This window comes from Rhinolophus sinicus, chromosome 9, assembly GCF_057876585.1.
Source record: "Rhinolophus sinicus isolate RSI-liver-muscle chromosome 9, RSI-T2T, whole genome shotgun sequence".
Classification (NCBI taxonomy): Eukaryota; Metazoa; Chordata; class Mammalia; order Chiroptera; family Rhinolophidae; genus Rhinolophus; species Rhinolophus sinicus.
Window position 1 is genome coordinate 22,012,222 of NC_142509.1, and position 27,830 is coordinate 22,040,051.

The 27,830-nt window shown below is 50.8% G+C and overlaps 1 protein-coding gene across 7 annotated transcripts in view; it reads left to right on the top strand.

The window, feature by feature from the left end:
- ASCC2 (activating signal cointegrator 1 complex subunit 2) overlaps positions 1 to 27,830 on the top strand; it is a 39,156-nt gene that overhangs the window by 7,914 nt on the left and 3,412 nt on the right. For 3 of the 7 annotated variants that reach the window (XM_074321864.2, XM_074321870.2, XM_074321865.2), the window contains 17 exons: positions 1,726 to 1,884; positions 2,254 to 2,424; positions 3,378 to 3,507; positions 7,994 to 8,061; positions 9,405 to 9,515; positions 10,588 to 10,700; positions 14,030 to 14,104; positions 14,545 to 14,652; positions 14,898 to 14,966; positions 15,178 to 15,252; positions 16,620 to 16,800; positions 18,276 to 18,490; positions 19,411 to 19,530; positions 24,692 to 24,785; positions 24,875 to 25,005; positions 25,558 to 25,654; positions 26,920 to 26,999. In XM_074321864.2, coding sequence (XP_074177965.2) covers positions 1,726 to 1,884; positions 2,254 to 2,424; positions 3,378 to 3,507; positions 7,994 to 8,061; positions 9,405 to 9,515; positions 10,588 to 10,700; positions 14,030 to 14,104; positions 14,545 to 14,652; positions 14,898 to 14,966; positions 15,178 to 15,252; positions 16,620 to 16,800; positions 18,276 to 18,490; positions 19,411 to 19,530; positions 24,692 to 24,785; positions 24,875 to 25,005; positions 25,558 to 25,654; positions 26,920 to 26,999 — 1,997 coding nt within the window. Of the gene's footprint in view, positions 1 to 1,131; positions 1,213 to 1,725; positions 1,885 to 2,253; positions 2,425 to 3,377; positions 3,508 to 7,993; positions 8,062 to 9,404; positions 9,516 to 10,587; positions 10,701 to 14,029; positions 14,105 to 14,544; positions 14,653 to 14,897; positions 14,967 to 15,177; positions 15,253 to 16,619; positions 16,801 to 18,275; positions 18,491 to 19,410; positions 19,531 to 19,741; positions 20,008 to 24,691; positions 24,786 to 24,874; positions 25,006 to 25,557; positions 25,655 to 26,919; positions 27,000 to 27,830 lie in introns of those variants that run through there. The other 4 variants (XM_074321866.2, XM_074321867.2, XM_074321863.2 and 1 more) reach the window with 3 other exon arrangements.

Consider the following 27,830-nt stretch of genomic DNA (forward strand, 5'->3'; position numbering starts at 1 on the left):
AAATCCATCGCCCACAGCCCTGTGCCCTTTATTTCTATGGCCCATTTTTATACTCCATAAAGATGCTGTTTCTTCCACCTAGAAATCCCCCATTGGCCAAGGCCCAGCTGAGATGCTGCCTGTTCTGGGGAGCTCACCGTGCCTTATCCTCCAGACACAGTTAATCTCCCTTTTGCACTCCCAAGGTCCCTCTGCCAGGTTTGAGCTGTCCCTTCCTCTGTTTTGTGCTCACTCGATGGCTTAGATATGCATCTTCCCCTCTGGAGCATGGGCTCTGGAAGCAGAACAGATGCTTTCCTTCTGTGCTACACCTCAGCGGGGTACCAGTCAATGTTTGTAGGATTGTAAGGAAGGTAGATTCTCCGTGGTGGGGTGTCTGTTCCAGAATGGAGGGCCGTGCGTAGTAGCCTGGCCTGAGAAATGGCCTACGAGGTAAGGTGTCAACCGATAGAATTGAGGGGGAGCTTGGAAACCAAGGAGATGAATTTAGGTTCTAGAGAGTAGTTTTGAACTCGCTTCAGTCAGCAGGATTTCTTTTTCAAAAGATTTTGTACCTGAAACCTCACCGTATAAATTCTGATTTAAATGGGAAGGGCCCTGAAGACCCACCCAATAGGTGGTCCCTGAGAAATCCCTGTGGAACTCAAAGACACTGCAGTGTGAAAACTTGCATTAGGCAGTAGGGAGGCATAGGTGGTTCCCAAGGAGCCTGACCAATCCGTCGTGATTTTCCTGTCCCCTCTGGACTGACAGGCCTGGTAGTGGGTGGACTGGGGTTGATAACAGCTGAGACGTTGCCCGGCCTGCCTCCTATTACCACTTCTCTCTGAGAAAGCAGCCCTTATGTAGTCAGAGGAGAAAACTGAGCTCATCGTCTCTTCTTTATGGTGAACAAAGTAAGGTTTGTTCATGGCAAAGTAGAGGTTGGGAGAGAGAACTTGTGATTCTCGGCTGGGACCTGCATTACTTGAATGGCATCTTTTCTTTAAAAAAAAAAAAATTACCGAGGTTGTCTTCTGATTATAAAAAAGGTATAGCATTGTACATACAGAATGACACGATTTTTGTAAGAAAGATGAAAACGTCTAAACAAATATAAGATGTGGGTATCTTTTATCTGTGAATGCCTAGAGAAGGCCTGCAAGGACACTCACCAGATGGGACAACACAGGGACCGGGCGTGTGTCCCAGGTGACTCACCTTCTCTATAGTGTAAGTTTTTGGAAGAAAAGATGCTCATGTCTCACTTGTATAATTAAAAAATAATTTTAAAAGGAATACGTGTTTAATTTTTTTTTTAAATTGAAAAATGTATTCAAGTCATAATCCCCCCACCAGAGATAACCACTATTAGCTTTGGGGGTGTTGTCCCCCCTTTTTTCAGCTTGTACCAGTATGTGAATGTCATATATATATATATATATAAAATTTTAAAAAATTTAAAAATTGATTATATAAAATAGAGAGGTTTACATCCTGCTTTTTCTTCCTTTAACCTTTCCCCATGTCTTTAAATATTTTCCAAAAAATATGGTTTTTAATGCCCGCCTAGTGTTCCCTGGATGCAACCAAGCCCCTTTGTTAGAGACACTTGGTTCTTTATGCGTAAAGCTCCTTGGAGGGTCACCGGTTAGAACAGCCAAGCGTTGTCATTGCTGTGGGTTGGCAAATGGGCCCTCGCTGACTAACCTCTGCCACGTTAACACGTGGTTTTTGGATCCGTAGCACCCCGAGCAGAAGGCAGACCGGTATTTTGTGTTATACAAACCACCCCCTAAAGACAACATTCCCGCCCTAGTGGAGGAGTACCTGGAACGCGCCACCTTCGTAGCCAATGACCTCGACTGGCTCCTGGCCTTGCCTCACGATAAATTCTGGTGCCAGGTAACATTCTATCAAAATTAACGCTAAGACAAAGCACATGACATGCCGTTGGTTGGTTGCTGTTGTTGTTTCTCTCCCCCTAGGAGATGCTTTTTTCTCTACTTCTTTCACTGGATCCTTAACAACGAATTGTGGTTTGGATTACTCTGTCTTGTATCACAATCTTAATGATGTTTACACAACGCCTTCCAACGTGTCATTTTTAGAAACTTGTGTTTAGCCCTCAGCTCATTCATACCTTCTTGGTCCCTTGGGGTTGGAGTGTGTGTCACAGGCCAGGGCTGATGGGCTGTGAGCCCTTGCCCAGTCCTCCCACAAGCCCTTGGGCCTCAGGGACAAACCTTCGCTTTCCTCTGTTGCCTGGCTTAGGTTATCTTCGACGAGACCCTGCAGAAGTGCCTGGACTCCTATCTGCACTATGTTCCCCGGAAGTTCGACGAGTGGGTGGCCCCATCCCCTGAGGTTGTTGACATGCAGAAGCGCCTCCATCGAAGCGTTTTTCTCACCTTCGTCCGCATGTCCACTCACAAGGAATCGAAAGTAAGCCCCTGATCCCGTGACAGGTCGCCACTGACACCTAACACCTCTGTGCTAGACTCTCTGCCCCTGGGAAGGGAGGCTCGGAAAATATCGAGTTTCCTCTTGTCTCCCCTCCGCCTTTATTCCCACCGTTGGGGTAGAAATCTGTGCCACCTCCCTTATCCTCTAATTCACCGGGTCAGTCTGCATTACACCCAGTGTTTTCATCAATGGGAGCCGAGGGCCCTTTGCCAGTTGACGCGTGACTGGGCCTTGTGCGTCAGAGGGTGAAAACACTGATTCTGATTTTTGAAAGGAACTTGTATGTGCTTTTTAAAAACCTTGACTGTTTTTTCCCCCCTGATTTTAAAAATAATAATGCTGTTTCTAAACAATGCAAACATTACAGAAATATTGTAGAGATAGTGAAGGTTACCCACAAAATCCCCTCCCTCCAAAATAAGACTTGTTAAGGTGCATGTTCCTTTGGGGTTTTTTCCCTCTCAATAGGGGTGTGTGCATTGACTGTATTTATTTTAAAAATATTTATTTTTAGTATGGAAATCTTCAAATATACACAAAAGTATAATAAACCCCATGTACCCATCACCCAGCATCAACAGTTATCAACATTTGCCAATCTTGTTTTCTCTCTTCCCTTGAGTTTTCTTTTTTCCCCGGAGTATTTTAAAGCAACCTCAGACGTCATGGTAATTTACCCATAAATATTTAGGAATGAATCTCTAACCAACTGTTTTGTAGTGTACTTTTGCTTCTTTTTACATTAAAATGAAGAATGGCTATTGCTCCAAGTCAATATATAAGGCTCAGACGTGTCCACAGTGTGGATGGACCTTCATTTATTAGCCATTCCCCTGCTGATGGACCTAAAGGTTGTTTCTTGTAAGTTTGCTATGACTTCACAATGCATCTGCTTTCGGAATCGCTCATCCTGTCTCTGCTCTGTTCCTTAGGATCACTTCCTTTCCCCTTCTGCATTTGGAGAAATCCTCTACAATAACTTCCTGTTTGACATTCCAAAGATCCTGGACCTCTGTGTGCTCTTTGGAAAAGGCAACTCACCGCTGCTCAAGAAGATGATAGGTGCATAGGGCGCGGGGTCTGGGGGGGGTGCACAGAGATGGGCCCCACATGCCAAACCAGAGGTTGCAAAGGTGGGCGCCTCGGTGAGCGCAGGGGCCTTCAGAGCAGCAGGGGCAGGTGGGGGACATGACTTAGATATGTGTGTCAGCTCTGAAAGAAGTGACTGGGTAACAATGAGGGAATGGAAACAAAAATGTGTACCTCATGGTCCCTCAAGGATCTTGGAGTCTTAGTATTAGGCTGTGTGTCAAACAGTTGAAGGAGTGGGAATGTTTGCTTCGGTGATGAGAAGAAGAATAGCAGTGATAGCTCACCTTTATTTGAGTGCTCACAGGGGTTCTGGGTACTCCTCATATGTTATTTCAGTTGATCCTCACAGCAGCCCTGTGACATGAGTGCTGTCATCCCCATTTACAGATCAGAAAACTGAGGTTAAATGTAAGGGACTTGCCTAAGAGGTCATGACTAATCCATGGCCAAGCTGACTTTCAGGCTCTTGTTCTTTGCCACTCCCTGCATCAGAGATGATGGAGCTGCCTCAAAAATGTCATGATTAGCATCGTTGCTGAGAGCAGATGGGGGCAGAGTTCAGAGAGGACTCTTTGGGTTGTGAAAGGAATGACGTCAGCAGTTGGAGCCTCTCAGGAGGCAATGGGCTAGAAGTTTCAAGCAGAGACGGAAGCTTTGTTGGGATGCCACAGAGGGAACAACACCCTGTGAATGGCAGCTCATGGCACTGGGCCCAGCATGGAGAGGTGCTCACCCTGGGCAGCCCTGTCAGCCCTCTTCACCCTGAGATTCTAGGACTCAGTCTTCCAGATACCCAGTTACCAAGCTGCGTTAGCCCTCAAAATGGTTTCCCTCCTTCCTGCCTTTTTTCCCCTAATAATAAAGATACTATATGTTAACTTAGAAAATTTTGGAAGAATACAAAGTATAAAAATGCAAGAAAGCAGCTACCAAATTCCTGCACTTAGAAACAATCACTTGGTGATCATTTCCTCTGTGTGTTTTTAAAAAAACGTATTAGAGCATAATGTACATGAAATTTCACATCCAGCTCTTTCATTGGAAGAACCTCTGGTTTCTTATTCATATCTAACTATTGCTTGATCGTCCATTAATTTCCTTTATTTCCCAGAGAAAGACCCTTAGTAATTTTACTGTAGACTGAGAGGAAGGGGTGAGTGAGCAAAAGCCAGCATGATTAGTTAGAAAAATAGTTATTCGGTCCGTTTGGTTAGAGTGGAGCATTCTGGGAGACGGGGGAAGGGGAAGCTGGGGCCAGATCAGGGAGGTCTTAATGCCAGGCTTTAGCACTTGGGGAGCCATATTGCTTGGTGGCTAGGAAGGTAGGCTACAGAGTTCAATGGCCCAGGTCACACCCGAGCTCTATTTCTGGCTATATCACTTAGCCATTCTAATTGGCTAATTGTCAATGAGCCACTTGAAGCCTCCGTTTTCTCATCTGAAGAATGGGCAAACGAATACTATACCTACCTTGTAGGATGGCTGTGGGATTTAAACATGAGGTGGTGCTCAGCACAGGGCCTGGTATATTGCAGGCACTAGGTCAATCTGAGCTCTTACTGTGAGGGGACATGGAAGTCTCTAGTTGCTTAGAGCAGGAGGAGGAGCCATCTGGTAACAAGGTTAACCCGGCAGCACATGGGTGGGGAGGATGGTGACAGGAGGCCACATGGGAGCCTGGTGCTTCAGTGTGACTTTGAAGGTGAGAGCCCGGTTGGGCTGCTGGGGTAGAAAAGGACCTTCAGGAGGCAGAATAAAGCCGAATTTAGTGAGGCCAGCTGGGGGGAGAAGTCTTAATGACTCTGGGGGAAACGTGTCCGTGGCAGAAAAAGGACCTTTGGGAGGTGGGGGGAGTGGGCTGTGAGTAGACACAAGGTCACGTTATGTCTGTCGGATCTAAGATGGCTGTGTGGATCCAGGAGGAGGTGACAGCTCCAGACGGGTGAGAGTGGATTGAAAAAGCTCTGCCTGCTGCCGGGGTTCCTACGCTTTTGATCCGTTGAGAATCAGGTGAAAGCTTGCCTCCAGAAAAATGTGCCCTCTTCTAGATTTTGAGGTGTTTTAGAATGTTCTCATCCCCATAACGAGAACCCTAAACAGCTTATTAAGGAGAGCCTTTTCGTTGGCTCTTAGAGGCTGGTTAACGGAAAAGAGGGCAGGACCAGGCATTAGGAGCCCCTTCATTGTGTGTGTGTGGTCTGTGTATTTTGGGGATGGGTATGGAAAAGGGGCCTGTATACACACACACACACACACACACACACACACACACACGCACGCACGCACGCGCGCGTGCGCAGCGCAGAAGCTCTCTTTCCAATTCCTGAGCAGAAGGCACAATATGGGGGAACCTCTACTTTTCTACCACATAAGCTCTTGAGGCAAAGCAGATCTGCTGGAAGAGGGTTGACAGGGAGAGAAGGAGGGAGCAAGGGAACTGGCTGACTGTCCTTTGGGCAGAAGCCCAGTCCTTACCCAGCCCCCCACTTCCACTCCCCCACTCCCACCTTTTAAAGCCTCCAGGCCTCTATGGTACATAAGCCAGCAATTTTGAAAGCGGGGCCTTTCAGTTAGATTCTCTTGGAGCTGCTTTGCCAGAGCAGGAGTACATTGGGCCTCGGCCCTATTGCAGACGTCACTGGCACGGACCTATTTGGCAATACTTTCCATTCACCTTGGGTTTCTGAACTGCTTTAGTCTGAGAGACATTTCAGAGAATGCCATTGCTGTCCCACGCCTTTTAATTATGTCTGTAAGAGATCAGAATTCCAATCTCCACCATCACTGGAATCACAAAGGAGAGTAAAGGGACTCTCAAGACCCCAAGGGTAGATTGTGAAATGTGATCTCTTTTGATGCTTGTAAAATATCCCTGCTACTCAGGCTTAAGCACTGGAAGGGTTCTGGAGGAGTGCCTTCTCCCCTGCCGGGTGGTTGGGGTGTGGCCGGCATGGTGTGGCCCTGGGAGTTATGGGCGACCTCCTGATGGCTGGATCAGGAGGCGCTGCCTGGAGAAGGTGACACCTGTCTCTGTCAGACCTAGCTCTGGGAGGTCCCTCCAGACAGAGGGAGGGGACAGGGCTTGTTCTCTGAGGTTGAGGATGGTGCAAGGGAAGGATGCAATGTGAGGAATGGGGAAAAGCTGGCTGGGAGATGCCAACAGAGGCCAGATCTCACAGGGCCCTTTGTGCCATGGTCAGGAGTTGGGACTTGGTCTTGAAGATTCCAATAGGAGGGTTTTCTGAGGAAGAGCAGAGGCTGGTGGAAACATAGCTCAGTCACTCCTTGTCTGTCAGGAGTAGGAGGTGAATGCAGATGGTCAGGGAGCACCTGCACAGGCTGCGGGCTCAGCACCCATCTGGAGGTGGGAGGGGCTAAGCAATGGTGCTGCTAGAACTCAGCTTTCTGGAATCAAGGAAGGAAGCAGCATCCAGGAAAGTGTTTACAGAAAGTCCAGCCACCTAGCGACTTGCTTACTCACCCAGCTACCCAGCGCCATCTGGCCTTTGATCTCATTCATTTACAAACCTGTGATGGGGTGAGGGCTGCAGGGTTTTCAATACGGAAACCAAGGACAGACATGCCCAAGGACAGAGGACACCTAGAGTTCAGAACATCCTGACAATCAGCCAGCCTCAGATACTAGGATCAGAGAGGGAGGAAAAGCCCTGGCCTCTTAAAGGGTGTTGGCACTTCGCTCCGTCAAGTCCGCCAGCTAGCTCTGATTCTCCCTCCGTCCCTTTGCCATCTGGGCAGCCAGAACATTTGGTTTTCTGTCCCAGTTACCATATGCTCTAACCTACTCACTCACAGCTGCAGCACTTGGAGGATAGATAGTAAACTCTCAGAGAGGAGCTTCACTTTACAGGGACAACTGCACATGTGCAGTCTCTATCTCTAGGTCCCGCACAGCCCTCGCTTCTTGGATTGGATGGATTAGAATGGCTAGCATATTCAAACTCAAAGAGTGAGAATTACCAGAGACGTTTCTCTTTAGAGTCCCCCCACATTAATGGAGGCGTAGTTTGGCAAGAATCCTGGATTGCAGCATTCAGGTTTTTTGAGCAAAGAGATCATATCTCCTCATTCTCCTGAATGACTAACTCCCATTTCCAAAGCCAATGCTGTCATACAAGGCACAGTGCCCAAGTGTGATCACTCCCTGGGGACGTCAGGAGTTGCTGGTTTGACCAGGGCAGGTCTTTTACATAATTCGCTAGGCAGAGGTACTTAAAAGGTTAAATTGTAACAAGCAAGGTCCCTCCCCCACACTGGGGAAGTTTCTAGGCTGGGCCAAAGCTCTGTGCCAGCAGGGCCTGGGGCCAGGGCTGCTCTTGGTCATACAGGCTTAGGAAAGGGGAGAAAGGTCACACAGAACATGCTGGCAACCATGTGTAATGTGTCCTCTCCTCCCCTCCCCTCTTTTCCCAATTTCTGCCTTTCTCTCACTTTTCAGGAAACATCTTTATCCAGCAGCCAAGTTACTATAATGACCTGGATGAAACCATGCCTACCATCCTTCAGGTACCAGCTCTCAGCCTTGCCCAGGGGAGGGTGAGCTTGGGAGGCAGACCACCTCCCCACCTAATGGTGTCCCTTGACTTTCCTGAGCCTGAGGGAAATGTTTGCTATTCTCCCCCTCTAGCCTCACTCATCTCCAGCTGGGCTCTGTGTTCTGTCCCTTACCACACCCTTTGAGTTCATTCTTTCCTCTCTTGAGGAGGATTGAAATCTCAGGAAGATCCAGTACTATACTCACACAAAAGAGTTTGGCTTGCATTTTGTGGTGTTTGCTGACAGCTATAAGCCTCTAAGGATACGGCTCTAAAAGAGTTATGTTTCTCAAATAAGAGCTTTAAAATTTTACACAATCATTTTCTGAAATAATAATATTCATTGTAGAACATTTGGAAAATATAAAAACAGGAAAAGGAAGATTAATGTTCCCCCACAATCCCATCACCAAGAAATATCCACTGTTTACAGTAATTTAGAATACAGTCGGCTCTCTGTATTCCTGGGTTCGGCATCTGCTGTTTCAACCAACCATGGATCCGATGGTGGATGGAAAACATTTTTTAAAAAGAAATTACATTGTTGCTGAGGTGTACTATGTAGTTAGACCTGTGATGGTTGCATCCATACCAACCGTGTCCATACTTTTCTTTCTTGTCATTATTCCTTACACAATACAGTGTAACCACTATTTACGTAGCGTTTACATTGTATTAGCTGTTATAAATCATCTAGAGATGACTTAAAGTATACGGGAAGATGTGCATAAATTGTATACAATTACAACGCCGTTTTATATAAGGGACTTGAGCATCCACGGATTTTGGTACCGCAGAGGGTCCTGGAACCAATCCCCCAAGGATAACGAGGAAGGGCTGTAGTTAGTTACACACTAAGTTAAACAGTTACAGATTTTACGACAGGCTTTGCTCTATCCTCAGTGTTCATTTGTCTTTTGTTTCAGTATAATTCCCATAAATGCCATCTACAGGGGATCCGAAAACATATTACATATTTCTGCATGTGTATCTTAAATATTCATTACCTTATACTTGCCCAGCCTATCCGACCAGATAACATCTGCAGGATCCTGGGGGCTTTACATACATTTTTGTCTTTTTAATCCTCCCCGTAATTCTGTAAGAAGAATACCCACATCATCTTTAGTTTATACTGTTTCCACTCTGACCCTGCTGTCTGAGAAGGTTATTGTCTCAGCTGGTGGCCCAGGAACATTGCCATAGTTTCCAGGGTCAAAGGCAGTTTTCAGATTACCGGTCCCTGGCTTCAGGACAGGGGTCCTAGCTGCTGGCTCGACAGGATGTGGGTGAGTCACCTCTTGTGTTTCACAGGTCTTCAGCAATATCCTCCAGCACAGTGGTTTGCACGGGGACGGGGCCAGCGCCACACCCCAGAAGCTCGAGGAGAGGGGCCGGTTGACCCCCAGCGACATGCCTCTCCTGGTGAGGTTGCCCTTCAGCCCAGCTCTTACTGGCTATTAGAGGACCCAGCAGCTTCTTCCCCTGCTCATGGCCCCCTTCCCCAACTCCGTAAGCAGCTATTCCCATCACATTTAGAGCATTTTAGTAGGCTTTCATGTATCTCAGGGAGCTTCATTTAGGAAACAGTGGAAGGAACAGGGAACTAGAATTCAGAGGAGTGGGGTTTAGTTTAGCTCAGCAGGTTAATTTGTGTGTTATTCATTGCGCCCTTCATTCATTCAGTGAATTTGTACTGAGGAACCCCCAGCATGCACGATGCCTTGCGCTGAGCCTTAGGGGTAAAGCAGTGAGCAAAAGCAGACGTGGTGTCGGCTCCCATGGAACGTAGAGTCTCATGGGGATGACAGACAGAGCGAAATATTTCAAGAGCCTGGACACGTGTCAGGCCCTGTGGTAAGCGCAGGAGATAGAGCAGGAACGAGGCAGCTGTGAGCTCGGACTTCATGGGAGAACAGGCATTTAACAAGCGGTGCAGAACGGGGCATGCCAAGTGCTGTGGGAGCCAGTCATTTTATCCCTCTGAATCCCAGTCTCCTTGTCTGTAAAAGGGGGATCCTCACAGCTGCCCAGCTCATACCAATGCTCATGAGTTGGCCTGAGAATCGGGGAAGTGTGTGAGAAAGCACTCCTTGTTCTGTACCCTCTTCACAATGAAGGAAAAGTGTGGGCTTGAGATTCTCGTCCTCACCGGGATGTACTTTCTGTACGGGAATACAGGCCTTGCCTTTGGAGTCAGGGGTTGGGTCTCCTTCAACTTAGAAGAGAAACCGTATTATCCTAGAGCCAGAAGTAACCCTAGAGATCATATGGTAGCAAGACCTGAGGCTTAGGGAGGTTGAATGACTTGCCCAAATTGTGCTCCTAGAGATGGACTGGCCGGGCTTTGCCCAGGTCTCCAGTGTTCTCTCCCCCCCGGAAGGAAAGCATCTGCCTGTTGGGGGCCCCTTGGCTTTGTCGTCTTAGTCTCAGACCCTCTACAGAGCTGTAAAAGGCGGGCAGAAGAGAATAACGCAGTGATTTCTTTTGGCAACAGGAATTAAAGGACATTGTTCTCTACCTTTGTGATACCTGCACTACGCTCTGGGCCTTTCTGGATATCTTCCCTTTGGCTTGCCAAACCTTCCAGAAACACGACTTCTGTTACAGGTACTGTGGTAATTCTGGCTGTGGAAGTAGAGATTCGAGTTCACATCTTCATTCAACAAATATTCCCTGGGTGCTCAGAATGTGCCAGGCCCTCTTCCAGCCTGAGGACACAATGCGAAGAAGACAGATAAGGCTCCTGCTTGTCTGGAGCCTGCATTTGACAAGCACTCCCATTTTGGGCTAAGAACAGGGTAGGGGAGTAAAGAAAAAAAACCCAACAACCAAGAATAAAACCCAACAATTTCAATTCACTTCTATTTCGTTTCAAAGCCCCTATCCTGGACAAGGGCAAGAGAATAATAGACAAGAAATGGTCTGAGGATTTCAGCATGTAGTCCAGGGGAGAGCGCACACAAGGAAACAAGCCGATGTGCTCACATGTGCGGCGGGCGGTGATGGCCATATTATGAAACACAGAGGAAGGAGGCAAAACTCAGTCTGGTGAAAGAAGAGGTTTCATGGTGACCCCTGAACGAGGTCTGGTAGAATAAACAGGAACCTTTCAGACAGAGAAAAGTTGCAGTGGCAGGAAGGGTGTTCTAGGCGGGCGGAATGAAATCTGCAAAGGCCCAGAGTGTGTTCTGGGTAGAGCCAGGAGTGGAGTGCAACGTGCAGCCATGGGTGGGAAGGGAGACGGGGGCAGCAGGAAAAGGTGTAGGTGATGAGAGGTGGCTCTGGGGGAATCGGTAGAAGTCACATTGGAAGGAGCCTTGAATGCGCTGGCAGGGATTAGGGCCTTTATTCTGTAGGTAGGAGGGAGCCACAGGAGGTTTTTGTCTAAAGAAGTCGTAGAAAGATCCTGCTGTGATGAAGAAAAAGGTAGAGGATATGGGGCAGGAAGGGAGACCCTCTTTGCCCACTTAGCACCTGAGCATCTGTTCCTTGTGCGGGGAGAAAGGCCTGCAGGGCGTGGGCAGGCAATGTGCATGTTGCCTGGCAACAGCAGGGCTGGCCTGTTCTCATTAGCCTCTGGCTCTCGCTTTTGCTAGGCATCTTTCCCTACCATTCAAAGGAGCCTCTGGGAGCTGCCCAACTCCATCCACCCAGCCTTCAGTCCATTCAGTTATTTACTCACCCATTCAACAAAGCACTGAGCTAGCGCTGACATGTGCCAGAGATGGCAGCTAGTGCTCTGACCCTTCTTGGGTCTCCTCATCTGAAAATCAGACATTAAGAATGATCAGCCTCCCAGAGAATGCTAGAATAAAGCGCCGATCGACACTTTCCCAGGAGAAAGGGGTTAGGATGAGACTATAGCTCTTTAAAAGTTATCTTTTCTAATAGTAAATATAGCAAATGCTTGTAGAAATTTGGAAAATCCCAAAAGGTAGGCGATTAAAATCACTATGAGAAATCCTATGATTCTTAGACTTTTGTACCCTTGTTATTTTCACTTCTGATAGGCATTTTCCCATTCTGTTAAAGCATCTATCTTCCCAAATGTGTCACAGATTGCTTTTGAAAGGATCTTTGGAGACGAGGAGAGATTTTTGGAAGAACCGACTTTCCTGCAAGGGACAGTGGAGGCAGGGAAGTGGTTCCACCCATCTCAGGGTGAGGAGGAAGAAAGGAAAACACTTTTGACTGCCAGTGACACTGTCTTTGGCAAGTGACACTGCCTTTGACCCACAGGCAGCCCAGGGCTGGCTTAGCCTGTTCAAACTGTGCTGAGAAGGCCAAGAACTGAGCAAATGCAGCAACCTCAGTCCCAGAGAACTTTCTGCAAGGGGTCACAGTCACCAAACAGCTCTTTCTTTAGCTAATCCCTCTGATAACAACTTTCTCCTCCTTACTCTTGAGTATATACTTGAGTATATCTGAGTATATCTCTCTCTGTCCTTTAATTTTATGAATGGATAATACATCCACATGGTTCAAAATTCAAAAAGTATGAAATATATAGTGAAATCTCTCTCTCTTCCCCAGTTCTGTTCCTCATACACAACCATTATCCTTAGGGGTTTTTTTGGAGAATTTTCCAGAGATATGCATATAAACGTGCATATACATACGCATACATGCATGTTATATGTCACCTGGCCCCTTTCAAAAACTTAATGCTGGCATATGAGTTACTCTGTGTACTATTTGCATTTTGCTTTTAAAATTAATGTATGTCAGTGCATAAAGCACCCTCAGTCTTTGGTATGGCTGGGTAGCATTCCATTGTATGGGATAGTAGATCCCATAGATGGACCTTTAGGATTTTTTCAATTGTTTGCTATTATAAAAAAAGGCTATAAAGAATAACTGCACACACATCATTTTGCACCTTTCCAAGTATTGTAAGGAATAAATTCCTAGAAGTAGCACTGCAGAAACAGATGGTATATGCATTTAAAATTTTTATAAATCTTGCCAAATCACCCTCCACAGGAGTTGTTCCAACTCACCCTCCCACCAGCAATGTATCCTGGCAACACCTGAGTCTGTCTGGGCCAAACTGCCTCTTTGTCTTCTGGGTGCCACGCTGTGGGCTTAGTAAAGCCTGCGTCTTTTGGCCTCGTTTTACCCTCTGCTACTTATGGTACTACATTAGGATAGAAGTTGCCAGAAGCCAGCCAGGTGACGGACAAATGTTTACAGAGTACCTGCTACAGATTCAGCACTGTCCTAGGCATATAGGCTGTATTGCTGGCTTTGGAAAGCTAAGGTGTTCGGAGAAAGCTAGAATTACACCACAGAAAGAGGTAGCTGCATTTAACGTTGTAAGGACAACATACGCTGAGTGCTGTGCATCTCGTTCCGGGAAGGACGAATCACATGGGTGAACGTGCTCAAGAACCGTGTGGCTGGCTGAATTGAAAAACAAAAACAAAAAAGAAGCATGTGGCTGGAATGAAGAGTTTAAATTTGAGTTGGGAGGGGGTGGGTGTGAGGTTGCCGAGGTGAGAAGTAAGGCTGCTACACTGTGCCAGGGATGGTTGTGCCAGAGAGTGGAATTACCATTTGATGTCATAGGAGGTAGGTAGCTGCTGGCAGTTTTTGAGCACAAAAAAGAGGGACCTTGTGTTTGTTTCTCAAACTTCAGTGAGTCCTGGGTGACCCTCTTGTGACTGTTAGAATGAGCCTGTCTGAGCCTTGGTTTCCCATCTGAATGGGGGGTGTAGCTGCAGGTCACTTCCTATGAGGCTCTTCCTGGGACCAGCCATAGTGGGACAATCTGGGGTGAGCTTGGAGAAGAGCCAGGGTGGTTCCAGGAGAAAATTGTGGTGACAACTTGGAGCAAGAAATGGGCCTTCCTGCTCCCTTCGGTTTGCTTTGATTTTTTAAATGAAGTGTGGTGTTTATGAACGAATCCAGCCTTTTACCCATGTTTGCCTCCACAGACTAGCTTCCTTTTATGAAATAGCAATTCCTGAGCTGGAGTCTGCAATGAAGAAGAGGAGGCTTGAAGACAGCAAGTGAGGCGGGGACAAAACTCTTGAGGGGTGTGGGAGAGAGAGGCCTGAGTTTGAGCCCTGCCCTCCCGGGCTTCAGCATCCCCATCTCTAAGACAAGGGGGTGGGACCAAGGACCACGCAGCTTTGGCTGCTGTGTCCCTACCCAACAGCCTCCTGGCCCCTGCATCTAGGCCTTTCCCCCTCAGCTGTTGCTCCAAGCTCTTGTTAACTGGCCCACTGGTTCCTGACCCACTGTTTGAACTGAGAAGTGGCCCCGGAACCAGCCGGCCTCTCAGAGCCTGTAGCCTTTTCCCAGCTCCTGTCAACAGTGAACTCTGAGGCCTTCTCAGACCTGGGTATGTGTAGGGGCAGAGGAGGGAGAACCTGCAACTGCTGCGAATAAGCTCCCTCGGTGCCTTTTTGTCTCTCATATGTCTCTTTTTTTCCTCTGGCCTTCAAAGGCTGCTAGGTGACCTGTGGCAGAGGCTTTCCCATTCTAGAAAGAAGCTACTGGAGATTTTTCACATCCTCCTAAACCAGATCTGCCTTCTCCCCGTCCTAGAGAGCAGGTAAGCCCTTGGGAGCTGCCACCCAGGAGGAAGAGCCCCCTCCCTCAGCCCAGCAGGGGTGTTTCCCTCATTTGATCTTCCCACTCCCCTGCCCCCAGTTTGCTGAGCAGAGATGGGAAACCAAGAAAAATGCTTTTCCTCCAACTGGCCAGAGGCCTCGCACAGGCTGGGCAGGGTAGGTGGGGAAGGGAGCGTCACATCATCTGCCTTGAGTGTTTATTGTCTTCCCTGGTGTCCTGTTCCAGCTGTGAAAATATTCAGGGCTTCATTGAAGAGTTCCTTCAGATCTTCAGCTCCTTGCTACAGGAGAAGAGGTGAGAATGGCTGAGCTGGGACCAGCAATGGGATAGGCTCCCGTGTTCTCATCTGTCCCCACGAGACCTTCTACAGTAGAGCCCCGGCCATAACCACTCCAGCGTACGGTTCTGGGATCTGTGACTGGGCAGCAGACACAGGCAGTGGCCCACAGCAGACCAGTGCTCCTGTGGCCCTGGCCCTGTCCCTCTCATCGGGTCTCTGTGGCAGGTTCCTCCGGGACTACGATGCACTCTTCCCAGTGGCCGAGGACGTCAGCTTGCTGCAGCAGGCCTCGTCAGTGTTGTATCCTTCCGCCACAGCCACCCGGCCGGGCCTTAGCCCAGCCAGGTCAGAGCTGGGCTGCTGGCACCCGGAGGAGCAGGGGGAGGTTTACCCCAGGTCAGCTGGCTTGCCCTAGACCCCTGCCAAGGCCCCAGCCTCTCTTTCTGGAGGAGATGACAGCTCTGGTCCCCAGAACAGCAGAAGTACAGTCCTGCTTTCTCTAGGTGTTTACTGAGTGTCTGGGCCTGCGTGACCAAGGTGGACTCAGCACGGTCCTCATGACCTCACTGCAGGACGAAAGACTGACAAGTAAACAGGCAGTTAGCTGGAGTGTCCTATGGGAGAAATTCAAAGGGTGGGAAAACCAGGGGAGACACCTAAGCCAGCAGAGCTTAGGCTGCGGGTCTCACGTAGAAGTAAAGTCCAAGCTGAGAACAGCAGAAGGAACAGATGGCCAAACCTCTAGCGAAGGGTTCCCAGTGGATGGAGGACTGAGGGGACCCATCTGAGGAGCCCACAGACATTATGTGTAGATCACAGGGTGGGGGTGAAGGGAAGGGGTCTAGTGGGAGGAATTTAGGATGTGGCAGATGAGCGGGGGACAAGTGGACCTGCGTGGCCTTGGGATGCATGGCCTTGGGCTCTGCTCTGCAAGCACTGGGGAGCTGTGGGAAGGCATAAAGCAGGGAGTGACAGGGTCATTTTAGATTTGGAAATGCTCCATCTGGCAGCGGGAGAACAGACTGGCCAGGGACCTCTGTGAGGCACAAGGATTGGTGAGGATGTCGTCACTGGCAGCTAGGCATGGCCGACGGGTTTGGGATTAGAAGTGGAGTGGGGGAGTCAGGGCAACTCCCAGAAGTGGGGCTTGACAGTACCCAAGGTTATTCAGAGGGTGGGAGGACATGGAAGAGCAGGCCCTTGGGCCATTTTGGTGGCTAGGGGAGATTGCTCAGTCCTTTCTCAGAAACAGCCCATGGGCCCCCAGCCTTTGCAGAAAGCCCTCAGCTGGTTGGACAGGAAGCCTAGTGGCCGGACCCCTACCAGGCCCTTCTCCTGAGCTGAGGGTCAGTACAGAGGAGGCGCTGTTGGCTTGTCCAAACACCATGTCCCCAGATACTCCTATGCCAGCCCCTGGCCCTGTCTTTACCCAGAGCTGCTTCCTGCTGAGGGGCAGGTACTGGGTTTCAAGGCCAGTGTGGCCATGGTCCAGCCTGTTTCCCTGGCAGTCCAGGTGCCCATGATGCCCACTGAGTGCAGCCCAGACAGCTCCTGGCAGAAGCCATATGATCAGATGCTGGAGAGAGCCTGAGAAATTATGCTGCGTCAGAGCTGAGGAGACAGAGAGGGCACCTGAGAGAGAGAGACCCCTTAACACATCCTCACAGAGACGAGACGCGGACTGCCTACATCCTCCAGGCGGTTGAGAGTGCGTGGGAAGGGGTGGACCGTCGGAAAGCCTCAGATGCTAAAGACCCACCGGGAGCCGAGCTGCTTAATGGCGTCATGGCGATCGCGGAGCCAGTCAGTGCACCGTCATCCCGTCCAGAGAACTCAGAGGAAGAGGAGGTGTGTGTGTGTTGAGTGGCGCTTTCCCCCTGCCTCAGCCCCTCCTGGTCCCATCTGAGAGGTTGGGGCCGCAGAAAACCTACCTTCTTTGATTCTGCTTTCAGGGAAAAAGGTATTTTCTAGAATGGTCTGCCTGGAGCTGCTGGTCAGCCCTTTGCTGCCTTAGAGAGGCCTGAGCTAAGGGCTGCTGAACCAGGCAGGAGAGAGCTAGTCTCGTAAGCCGGCAAAGCCTCAGTTTCCCTCTATCAAATGAAGCGATGGTGCTTTTTCCATGTGAAATTCTTCTTGACGCTCGCCTCTGAACAGATCACAATGGAGCTGCCTTGGTTGCAGCTGGAACCAGTGCCTGGTCTCACCGCTTGGCCTCTCTGGAAGCCCCTCCATGGGACGGCAGGGCTCCAGTGAGCCAGTTGGGAAATCTCTAGTGCTTTCTCTCCAGGCTTTTCCAGGACTCACCAAGTCTGTGGCTGTGCTGCTTGGCCACTGAGCCTCGGACTCTTCCCTGCACGTCAGGAGGAACATGACGTAGGGATTAAGAGCACAGAGTCTCTGGGGTCAGGCAACTCAGAGGGGTATCCTGGTCCTGCCACTCGCCAGCTGTGTGGCCTTGGGCATGTGACGCCCATCAAGCCTTTGTTCCTCATCTATAAAGCGGGGCTAGTTGCCATCCCGTCTCCATGAGGTGCTTGGGATTCCCAGAGCTGCTGCAAGGAATACTGTGAACCTGGCTGGCCCTCGATACTCCCTTACCAGACGCCGCTGTCCTTCCTGTTAGAGGCCAGGCCTCACACTGTCGCAGGGCCTGGAGAATGATGGCCCTCTCTGCCTCTTCCCACACTCTTATCTGAGTCATGGCAGGTTTCTTGTTGTTATTGTTGTTGTTGTTTTGATTTGGGAATTTCCTTAAATGAAAAGCCTAACACAATTAAGCCCCATCAAGCAGTCTATAAACTGAATCCCCCTTGATAAGCATATGATACCAGGGAAGCGTCTCCACAGTCCAGGTGTGGTGGTTGCTGTTCCCCTCCAATGTCAGCCATCAATTTGCTGGAGCCTGAAAAGGACCTTGGTTAGAAGCCACGGCCGTTCATGGCGAGCCTCGTCTGAGCCAGGCTCTGTGCTCAGCACTTTATGTGCATTATCTCCCCGAACCATTTGAAACAAGTCTGTGAGGTTGGTGGTAGTGTGCTTATTTTATAAGGAGGAAACTGAGGTTCTGAGAGGGGAAGCACCTCCCAAAGACCCACAGCCAGAAATAGCTCAGCCTGTCAGTCCTACAGCTCCCTTTTTCTCAGGGGAGGAAATGGAGGCTCAGAGGGACGAGTCACTTGGCTAAGTCTTCCAGCCAGGAGAGGAGGGGCAGGGCCAGGGCTCACACTAGGGCCCCTGATTCCCAGTCCAGTGCTGTTGGGGGCCTGGTGCCCTATTACCCCCTGGCCTCGCCTTCGCCTCCTTCACGCTGGCTCTCCCCACAGTGCATGGGGGCAGCTGCTGCCCTGAGCCCCGCTGTGTGCGGTGTGGAGCTAGACTCGCTCATCTCCCAAGTGAAGGACCTGCTGCCGGACCTCGGTGAGGGCTTCATCCTGGCCTGCCTGGAGCACTACGGCTACGACCCGGAGCAGGTGATCAACAACATCCTGGAGGAGCGGCTGGCCCCTGCCCTCAGCCAGCTGGACCGCAGCCTGGACAGGTGAGGGGAGGCGCATGACAGCCAGGCCGCCTCAGGCCCTGGCCACCGGCGCTCTGCAGGCCCTTGGCTGGGCCCCTTCTTAGTTCCTCTGCCTCCATTCTTCCTTCCCTGGTGTCCCAGGACTCAGCGCGTTCTCTCTTCCCCACAGCGATGTTTCCCGACCATTTAAACTCATGTCCTCTGGGGAGTCATAAAAACCTTAGACCCCACCCCTACCCCCAAGAGATTCTCACCTGTTCCCTGCAGGACAGAGAGTGCATAGCTGGACATCCCTGCTGCACCCTGTGGGAAGACCTGTTAGAGACACGGGATGTGACAGAGGGGTTGCTGAGCCCTTCAGAGCTCCGAGTTGCTGACCTGCCCCTGTTGTTGCCACCTTCCCGGTAGAATGCTGATGGAGGATGGCCAGGACTTCTCACTTCCTTCATACCTACCCTTTCTGAGTTTGGCCACTGTTCCCTGAAGGCCCATGGGCCATCAGGAATGAGTGTATGAATGGGTGTTTCTTCCATGAACAAATGATGTTTATCAAATGAGTGAATTAAGTTAGCTCTGCCTTTGGGCAAGTTCCTCAGCCTCTTTGTGCCCATTTTACAGATGAGTACACTGAGGCACAAAGAGGTTGAGTTACCTATGGCTGCCTATCTCATAGGGCTGTTGTGAGCGTTCAGTGAGGGAGGGAACTTTGAAGAAAATCTGTATGACGGGCACCTGGGACCAAGGGGGAGCTTTGGTCCCGTGTGAGGTGTGGGTGCCTACCAGGCAGGTCCAAATAGGGTAGGCTTTTAGATTGTGTCCCAGGGGTGGCTCTTGAAAGAGAGCGGAGAATCTAATGGCTATAACAGGGTAGGGGAGAGTGGGGCACAAGTAGGCATCAGCTAGCATGTCCCCTTTAAATTGATTTCTGTGCCACCCCCCAGACAAGTGAAGCCAGACCCGACACCCCTACTGACATCTCGTCACAACATCTTCCAGAATGATGAGTTTGATGTGTTCAGCAGGGACTCAGTGGACCTAAGCCGGGTACACAAGGGCAGGAGGTAAGTCCCCAACTCTGCACGTGCAATGAGAAAGCAAGAGAAACCAATCTCTCGAGCCAGTTCTCGATGGAACTGGCCTGAGTTCAACGCAGGGCTCCCCAGCAGCCCAGCCCTGTGTGCGCCCAGCAAGCAGGGGCAGGTTCTTTAACAATTACGCTTCGAGCTCTGGCTCTGCCCAGGCTGGTTCTTAGTGAATCCTCCTTGTTGACAGCAAAAGGCCAGCGGCGCCAGAGCTGTCCTCCCCCTCCCTTCTTCTTCCGTCTTTGGATATGCCGACCATCGAAGCCCTGGATGGTAGAGCTGTGCATCTCCTTGACCTGATTTTCTCCAGTCTGTGACAAAACGAGAAAATTAAGGACCTATACTGAGTGAGCTTTTCAGAAGGTGAACACATTTCATTTTAAGGCCTTTCTACATACTGTATTTTTAGTTGATGCCCTGCCTACTTTTTTGGCATTGGAAGTCCATTCATGATGTATTGATTCATTTAACAAATATTTGCCCAGTGCTTATGGCCTTCCAAGGCCCTGGATGTCTTAGGTGCTGGGGATATAGTGAGGGGATGAAATAGACACGACCCCGGCTCACGTGGAGTTTGCACTAATCCATTGGTCAAACAAGCAAGGTAAAGTCGCAGGTAAAACAGGTAGTACGAGGTGAAGCTGTGCAGACTCCTGAGCCTCTGGCAGGCGCTTTGATCCGGGAGGAAGGGTCAGTTGCACAAAGGGGAGAAGGAGAAGCTTTCCAAACAGAGTGAACAGCAGGGGCAGGGGCCCCAAGGCTGTGGGGAGCATGGTGATCGTGCCATGAGCCAACACATGTTGTGTTTCAGGAAGCTCACCTGACTTGGGAATGGATGGGGGCCCATGGGAGATGCCAAGAGTCGGCAGTGATGGTAGAGAGGACGGCCTAGTAGAGAAGAGCAAGATAAGACGTTGATAACACTGTGCTAGTCCCCCAAAGTTCTCCTAAATGGTGTTGGTTTATGAGATCCAGAAATCTGGGCACTGAGCACAGTCTGCTGTTTCCCCCATCATGTAGATGGAGACAGTGAGGTTCAGGTAGGGGTGGGGACCTGCCCCGATCTTATGATAGGAGCCCCAGTGGCGGTGCAAGCTGCTGCTTCAGTGAGGGCCCTGTGCTATTTCCCCTCCCTAGGGCCATCCAGTTCTGGAAGGTAGGCTGGCCAAGGGCTTGGGGTGCGGGCACAGGGCAGCTATAAAGCCAGCTGGCTGGCTGGACAGGAAGCAGTTGTAAACTGCTTAGTCACACACATTGCAACATCCCCAGTTCCCAAGCCGGAGATGGTATCCTGCATCGGTGGCCACTGTTCCAGGCCACGGTGACCCTCTGCAGCTCCTGCTATGGGGAGAGGGGCAGACAAGGTCTGTGCCCCTGCTCAGAGAGTGCTCCGGGCTGCCAGGCAGAGACACTGGGCAGCAAATGTTTACTGAACTCATTGTGCTGGATAGTCAGGGGCTGGGGATTGCAAAGCGGCAAAGCCTCCATTCATGTATTCATTATTTATTCATTCAGCAAATATTTATTAAGCGATTTACTAGCGCCAGATCCTGTGCTGGGTAGTAGAGAGACAAGGTGAACAGGGCACCCCGGGCCTCACCCTCAAACAGTGCAGAGACCGTGGGAAAGAGCTTGACCATGAAATAAGCAGCAACTAAGTGGGAGAGGTGCTGGGAAGGGGCATACAAGGGCCTCAGCAGGGCCACCTGTCCTCTGGGCAGAGCAGAGGCTCAGGGCCCTGGGCCCTACCCTCACGGACCACATGAGAAATGAAGCGGCACAAGGCAGGTCACACCTGAATTAAAATGCACGGGTGTGTTATTAAGTCAGGTAAGATGCAGTCAGTGGCTCAGGTAATAAGGAAATCTGTCCCCTTGTATGACAAGAAATGGCAAGGTAGGGCAGTGTAGGTTTGGTTGACCTGTGTGCAGCCACATCTTGGATGCATCTTTTCCATCTCTTGGAGCTGGTTCCCTTAAGGCCACTGGGTGGCTGCTGCTGTTTGACTCACGACCTCCAGAAATGACAGTGCCATGAGGAAGTCTGGACCAGGTCATGTCGTATCTCTCTTAGAGACCAGGAAACCTTTCCCAGAAGTCTCCAGATTCCTTCACATTTCACTGGGGAACTGAGTCACAGGGCCGAGATCCAGGGCTTCAGGAAAAGGGGGGAGGGTGAAAGAGCTGAACAAAATGAGGGTCTGTGAGGAGTAGGGATGACGTAGAGGGTGGCTATTGGATAGACACCAAGCACACATACTGCAGGCATATCACAGCCAAACGAAAGAGGCAGTGTGTATAAGGTGGGTTCCCCTAACTCCTTTGGGCTTAACAGTGGTGCCCTGGAAGATGATAAGTGTTCTCCCCCCAAAAAGGTTCTATGGCCCAAAAAGTCTGTGTACTCTGTCTGCCTCTAGGAGAGTCACAGAGCATATTTAAAGCTCTGACAAGTCCTACAGCAAAAGAAATAGGATTCAGTTTGTTGAGCCCAGCAGGTGCCAGGTCCATTTCTACTCATCGTCTTATTTTACCTCACATCATCCCTGGGAGGCAGAACTAACACTTGGCAAGGAAAAGGGACTTGCCTGTGATCACACAGCTCAGGAAGTAGCAGAGCAGACTTGAGTCAGGAGATCTGTGTTCTGGCCCTGTCCTTGCTGGTAGAAGCTGTGTGACCTTGGGAAGGTTGCTGTGCCTCTCTGGATCCCCTGATTCCTCACCTGGAAAAAAGGGTTTATTGCTTCTGCAGGCCCTTTAGAAGTTCAAAGGTGGGAGTCACCCCCCCCCCCCCCCAAGAGTCAGTTTCAGTTGGGCCTTAAAGGAAAGGCTGGAGGAAGTGGGGAGGGGAAAGGTAGTCGGGTTTCAGGGAGCCCACATGTTCCCTGGGCTCACTGCCATCTTTAGGAGGCCAAGTATGCAACCTGCTCCAAAGATAGTCTCCGAAGCCACTGCTGCCAGCGTTTCCAGGCTTTCTGGCCCTCGAGTGGATCTTCTCCCGGCTAGTTTTGCCCCTCATTTTCTTTTCCTTCCTGACTCCAAATGAGATCATGGTGCTAAAGCCACACCTCCCTAGATGGTGTAGACAGGGTACCCAGGGTTCCAGGTTCCACTGTTGTTAGCTGTGTCCTCTGCCAAGTGCCCGGCTGGGATGGGTGGAGTTTGCCAGGCTTCTCTGTCTGGCCCTGCCAAGGGAGTCACATAACCAGAGACCACATAGTGCAAAAGAACTGCCCGACTTCGCCAAACCTGGGACAGTGTGGACCAGGAGCCATGGGGTGTAGCAGAAAGGACAGTGATTTCCCTCATTCACCCTTGGAGCCCTGGCCCAGCACAGGTCCGGGCATCTAGTAGGCGCTCAGGAAATACATTTTGAATGAATGGATGTACTCCTACCAGTGGCACCGACCACTGCGACGAGCCTGGGCCCCTTTCATTTCCTCTCCACTTCTTTCCTCTCCAGCTCCCAACTTGGCGAAGAGAGGCAGGTCAGGGCCAAGGTCACAGTCACAAGCCCCTTTCCTGGTGTGATGTGAAAGACTCCTGTGGGCCAAGATTTTGTCCAGATCAAATGCCCCCCCCCCCCCCACAGAGCCTCCATTATCCCTCTCCAGACCCCAGCTAAACCCCCTGAGCCAGAGTTCATTCCTTCTTTCTCTGAGTTTCCAGAGCTTGCTTGCCTCCAGTCAGCACATTTCATTTTGGTTGCCATTTGCCAGTGTCACCTCCACTAGACTGTGAGTTTTATGAGGGCAGATCCATATCCTACTCTTTTCTGAGTCTCTCCCCAACTTAGCCTTAGTACCCTGCCTGGCACATAGTAGGCCCGTTGTAAAAACTATTGAAGAAATTAAGCCCTAACCCACCACGCTGGAAGCTGAGTCCTCACCTGCCCCAAGCTCCCAGGCAGACAGCCGGATAGACTCAGGATCCTGCCCTTCCCTGCACCAAAGCCAGTTAATAGAAGATTTTTATGAAAGCTAGATATATAGCTTTGTGTCTCTTCTTTTTTCCCCCCTACCCTTGATACATTCCAGAGACCTGATTTCACAGCTAAGCTGGATTTTCTTACCTAGCATCTCGTATTGATTTTCCCCTGCAGAGCTTGAAACTACATTCCACAGCCCTATGTGTCTGATAAGCCAGGGTTTTGGGTTTTTTGTTTTGTTTTGTTTGACAGGCCAGGTTTTTCTACAGATTTGCAAAGCCATGAGTCCAGAGGCCTGAGTCCCACCAGGGCGGGGCCACAGCTCACTGGGGTCCCAAGCAGTACCTCCCCTTCCCTGCACTGCACATGAGTTTCCTCACCTGTGATAGGATAGGAGTTGAACTTTCAGGCTTTTTCTGACATGGAAGATTGAATGGAGACTAGATAAGAGAGCCACTGTGGTGAGTGGGACCCCGCTTTGCTCCTCACATCCCAGAGGCCCCCTGCAGCTACCCCGAACTCAGGAAGAAAACCACATGTGGCCTTGCTCTTTCTTAAGTGTTGGTTTTAAAAGATTCAGATAACCCAAGGCCCTCCTGGGAATCACCATTGTCATTTGGTGGGCGGCTTACTAGCCCCTTCTCTGTGCATTTACATACACGGGTATATATGTGCCCATAGGAACAGATAGTTGGTCTGGTTTGCGTTCAGCTTTCTTTACAGATGAGATCCTACCGTATGCGTTTTTCTGTAGCTTGCTTTCCTCAGGAACAGCTCAGACTTCTTTTTCCGTCTAGATCACCGTCGTTCTTGAGCACTGCCTCGCGATGTTCTGGACTGTAGACGTGGCACAGGTCCTTTGGCTGTCTCCCCAGTGATGGACATTAGTTGCTTTCCATTTCCTCTGTTACAATTGATGCTGTAAAGAAAATCCCCAGTTAGGCCTCTTGGTGGGCAGCGTTTCTCTAAGGGTGGGCAGGTTTCATCAGCTGCCCTGGGATGCCCTCCAAAGTGTGGGCCCTGTCACGTGGTACCAGCAGCGGTGAGTCGCCCCCGCCCACACCCCTGCCAGTGTTTGATACCAGTTGTCCCAGTTTTGGGCGGCCTGCGGGGTGAAGAAGTGAGCTGGTGGTCTCTCCAGCTTCTCGTACCGCACAGCCTGCAAAGCCTGACGGTTCTCCTCCCTCTGCCCTTGGCTGCTCCCTCTCGTTGCCAGGAAGGAGGAGAACACGCGGATCCTACTGAACGACAGGCGGGAGGTGGCGGCGCAGCGGCAGCGCTATGAGCGGTACAGCGTGGTGGTGGAGGAGGTAGGCGTCGTGAGGCCGCTGCGCCCGCGCTGGGCTGGGGACACCGGCCAGCCCCTGGGCCCCTCTCACCCACGCTTCTGCCACTGCAGGTGCCGGTGCAGCCTGGTGAGGGCCTGTCCTACTGCGGCGATGACTATGAGGACGAGTACGATGACACGTACGATGGCAACCAGGTGGGCGCCAATGATGCTGACTCGGACGACGAGCTCATCAGCCGCAGGTGAGGCCGGACGGCTGATGGAGGCGGAAGTCAGGGGCAGGGGCTTTCCAGCCTGTGGGGCTCCCCTGTAGCCTCTGGGTTTTACAGAGGGGGAAACCAAGGCCCTGATCACATGAGCAGGTCAGTGGCAGAACCAGGGCCCAAAGCCAGGCCTCCTGACTCCTAGTCCAGTGCTCTCTCCACCCCCAGCCATTCCTTGGCTGGTTGGTCCAACTCACCCTCTGTGGGGCAGCATTAATTTGGTTTCATATAGTAACCAAATTAATTGCAGAAAACTTTTCCCAGTGGAATCATACGGAGATTCCCCAATACAGATAAAAACAGAACTGGAGGGGAAAAAAGAAAAGAAAAACAAAGCTGGAGACCACCCACATTCCCAGCTCAGTCTCCCCTAACCCCGCTTCCCCCCCACACACACACACCCTCAGAATCCATGGGCTGGAGCAGAGCCCTTCCCACCAGCCCCCTCTCACCCAGCCCTTCCCTCCTCCCTGAGGCGCTCCCTCCAGGTTTAATCTAATCTTTGATCTTACTTTCTCTCTAAACCCTTAGGCCCTTCACCATCCCTCAGGTGCTGAGAACCAAAGTGCCCAGAGAAGGGCAGGAGGAAGAGGAGGAGGAAGAAGAAGCCGAGGATGAGGCCCCCAAGGTAGGTGGCAGATGAAGGGGAGGGTGCAGTTGTGAAGGGTGACTCAGGAGCACTCCCTCCCCCGTCTGGCCTCGAGGCAGCCCCAGCATTACTACCCAAGAGAAAAGGAGCCCCTTCAAGCCCAGGATGTCTGCTTGGAGAGCCGCTGGCTTAGAACTTGCCTCTGCTGCCCAGGGGGGCCCAGGGGACGGATCAGAGGCCGGGCCTTTGAGCTGCTGGGCTCATTAGGCCCTGGAGCCTGGGGACCGAGAGAGAGGCAGCTGTCGGCTGTCGTGCCCAGGATGGCAATTCTTAAAATCAGAGAAGCGTTAGAGCCCAAGGGCCCTTGAAGGTCATCTGGGCTGATGGGTTTGAAAATTCTATTTTTTGAGAGCTAAACTTTTTCTTCAAATGAAATCTTAAATAGAACCTCAACATATAAAATAAATAAAAGTGTAGTGCTGCTCAGGTTGAATGGGGTGGAAGCCTGGGACCCCCTGGGTCCCCTCATGCCCTCCCACCAGGGTTACTCATGTGTTTTGTCTGAGTAAATGATTAGTGGGTCCTGGTGGAGACAGCCTGGTGGTGGTCGGGCAGCTTACACTCCCTGTCCCAGGGGCCCCTCAGCACAAGCGTAGGCCAGAGCTTCCAGGGCTTTCCCTGCTTCCAGGTAAGGGGGCAGCCCACATATTTACATAAAATCTTCCATTTTTCAAAGGTTACTAATTCTACTTGGTGTTTTGTTGGTGTTTTTTAAAGCAGCATGGGCCACCAAAGCCTGCCTGTGTTCTTTAGGTCACAGTTATTCCTTACACTCTTGCTAGCCCACGCTCCTTTCACTCTTGTAGAAAATGGACCTCAGGAGTGGGCACTCCCATAGCACGTTGGTGGTGGCACCGGCCTGAGGACAAGTCAGCTTCCAGGGGCGACCTTCTTGGCTTTGGAGGCCCAACCTGGCCTCTCATGGTGGCCATCCTGGCCTCCCGTTGCTCCCTTTTGTCATTATTCTCCAACTGCAGTCAGCCACCCTACTATGCCTATCTAGGAAGGCTCTGTCCCTTTTGCTGCCTCCCCCTCAGGGAATTGAGGGGAAGGACGGAGGAGGTGCTTCTAGTAGAAAGCCTGGACCATAGCAAGCCTCGATCCATTCTGGGGCATTACCCTGCCAGGATGTGGCCTCCCCCACTCCTGGCGTGGAGGCATAACAAGACTCAGTCAGGCTCAGCCTCACCATGGCTTAGGGAAATGGGGCAACTCGTGATTCTTTTCTCCTCTCCCCTCCACAGCCTGACCATTTTGTGCAGGACCCTGCCGTGCTGCGGGAGAAAGCCGAAGCCAGGCGCATGGCCTTCCTTGCCAGAAAGGGGTGAGCATTTCAGGAGCTGTTTCTGGTGGGAAGGAACCCATCTGGGGAGGGCCCAGCCAACTACCCAGGAAGCCCACACATAAACCCTAACGGTTTTATGTATATTCACTTATCTCTCACCACAACCCTATGAAGTAGCTACTATTATGATTATTCTCATTTTACAGATGAGGAAACTGAAGCCCAGAGATGTTAAGTAATCTTCCAAAGGTCACACAGTTAGTAGATGGTGGAGCAAAGATTGTGTCCAGGTGGCTCAGCTCGGGTCCACACTTGTAACCATTATTTGACAGACACTACAAGGGGTTACCTCCCAGTGTGGGAGCCCAGTGTGTCCAGAGCCAGCTGGTGTCAAGCAGAGTGTAAGGTGTGAGAGAGCTCAGACAGACACACGTCCTTTATAGCTGGAAAATGCATGAGACGGACGAGAGCACTTGAGCTGGGCCCTTAAGAGTAGAAAGGGTAGGAAGGCATTTGTCAAGGACGGCAGAAAGGCAAGAAAGCACAGATGTGGTCAGGGAGAGGGGTCTTCGGACGGGAGCTGGGAATACATAACCAGAGACACCTCTAATTCATCCCCCCATCTTCCCAGTGAAGAGATGTCCTAGAGGGGACAAGGACCCGCCTAAGGTCCCTCCTCCACTGAAGGCCAAACCGGGGTGGAAGCCCAGACCCCGTCCTGGCCCTGGGACTCCCACAGCACTGCCCACTGGGTGCAGGAGGCCTCACCAAAGAGGGAAGGCATGTGGGTCTCATTCTGAAGGCAGTGGGAGCCCCGGAAGCTTGTTGAGTAGGGAGCAGAGCAACTCGGACTTCTCTTTCATCCCAAAC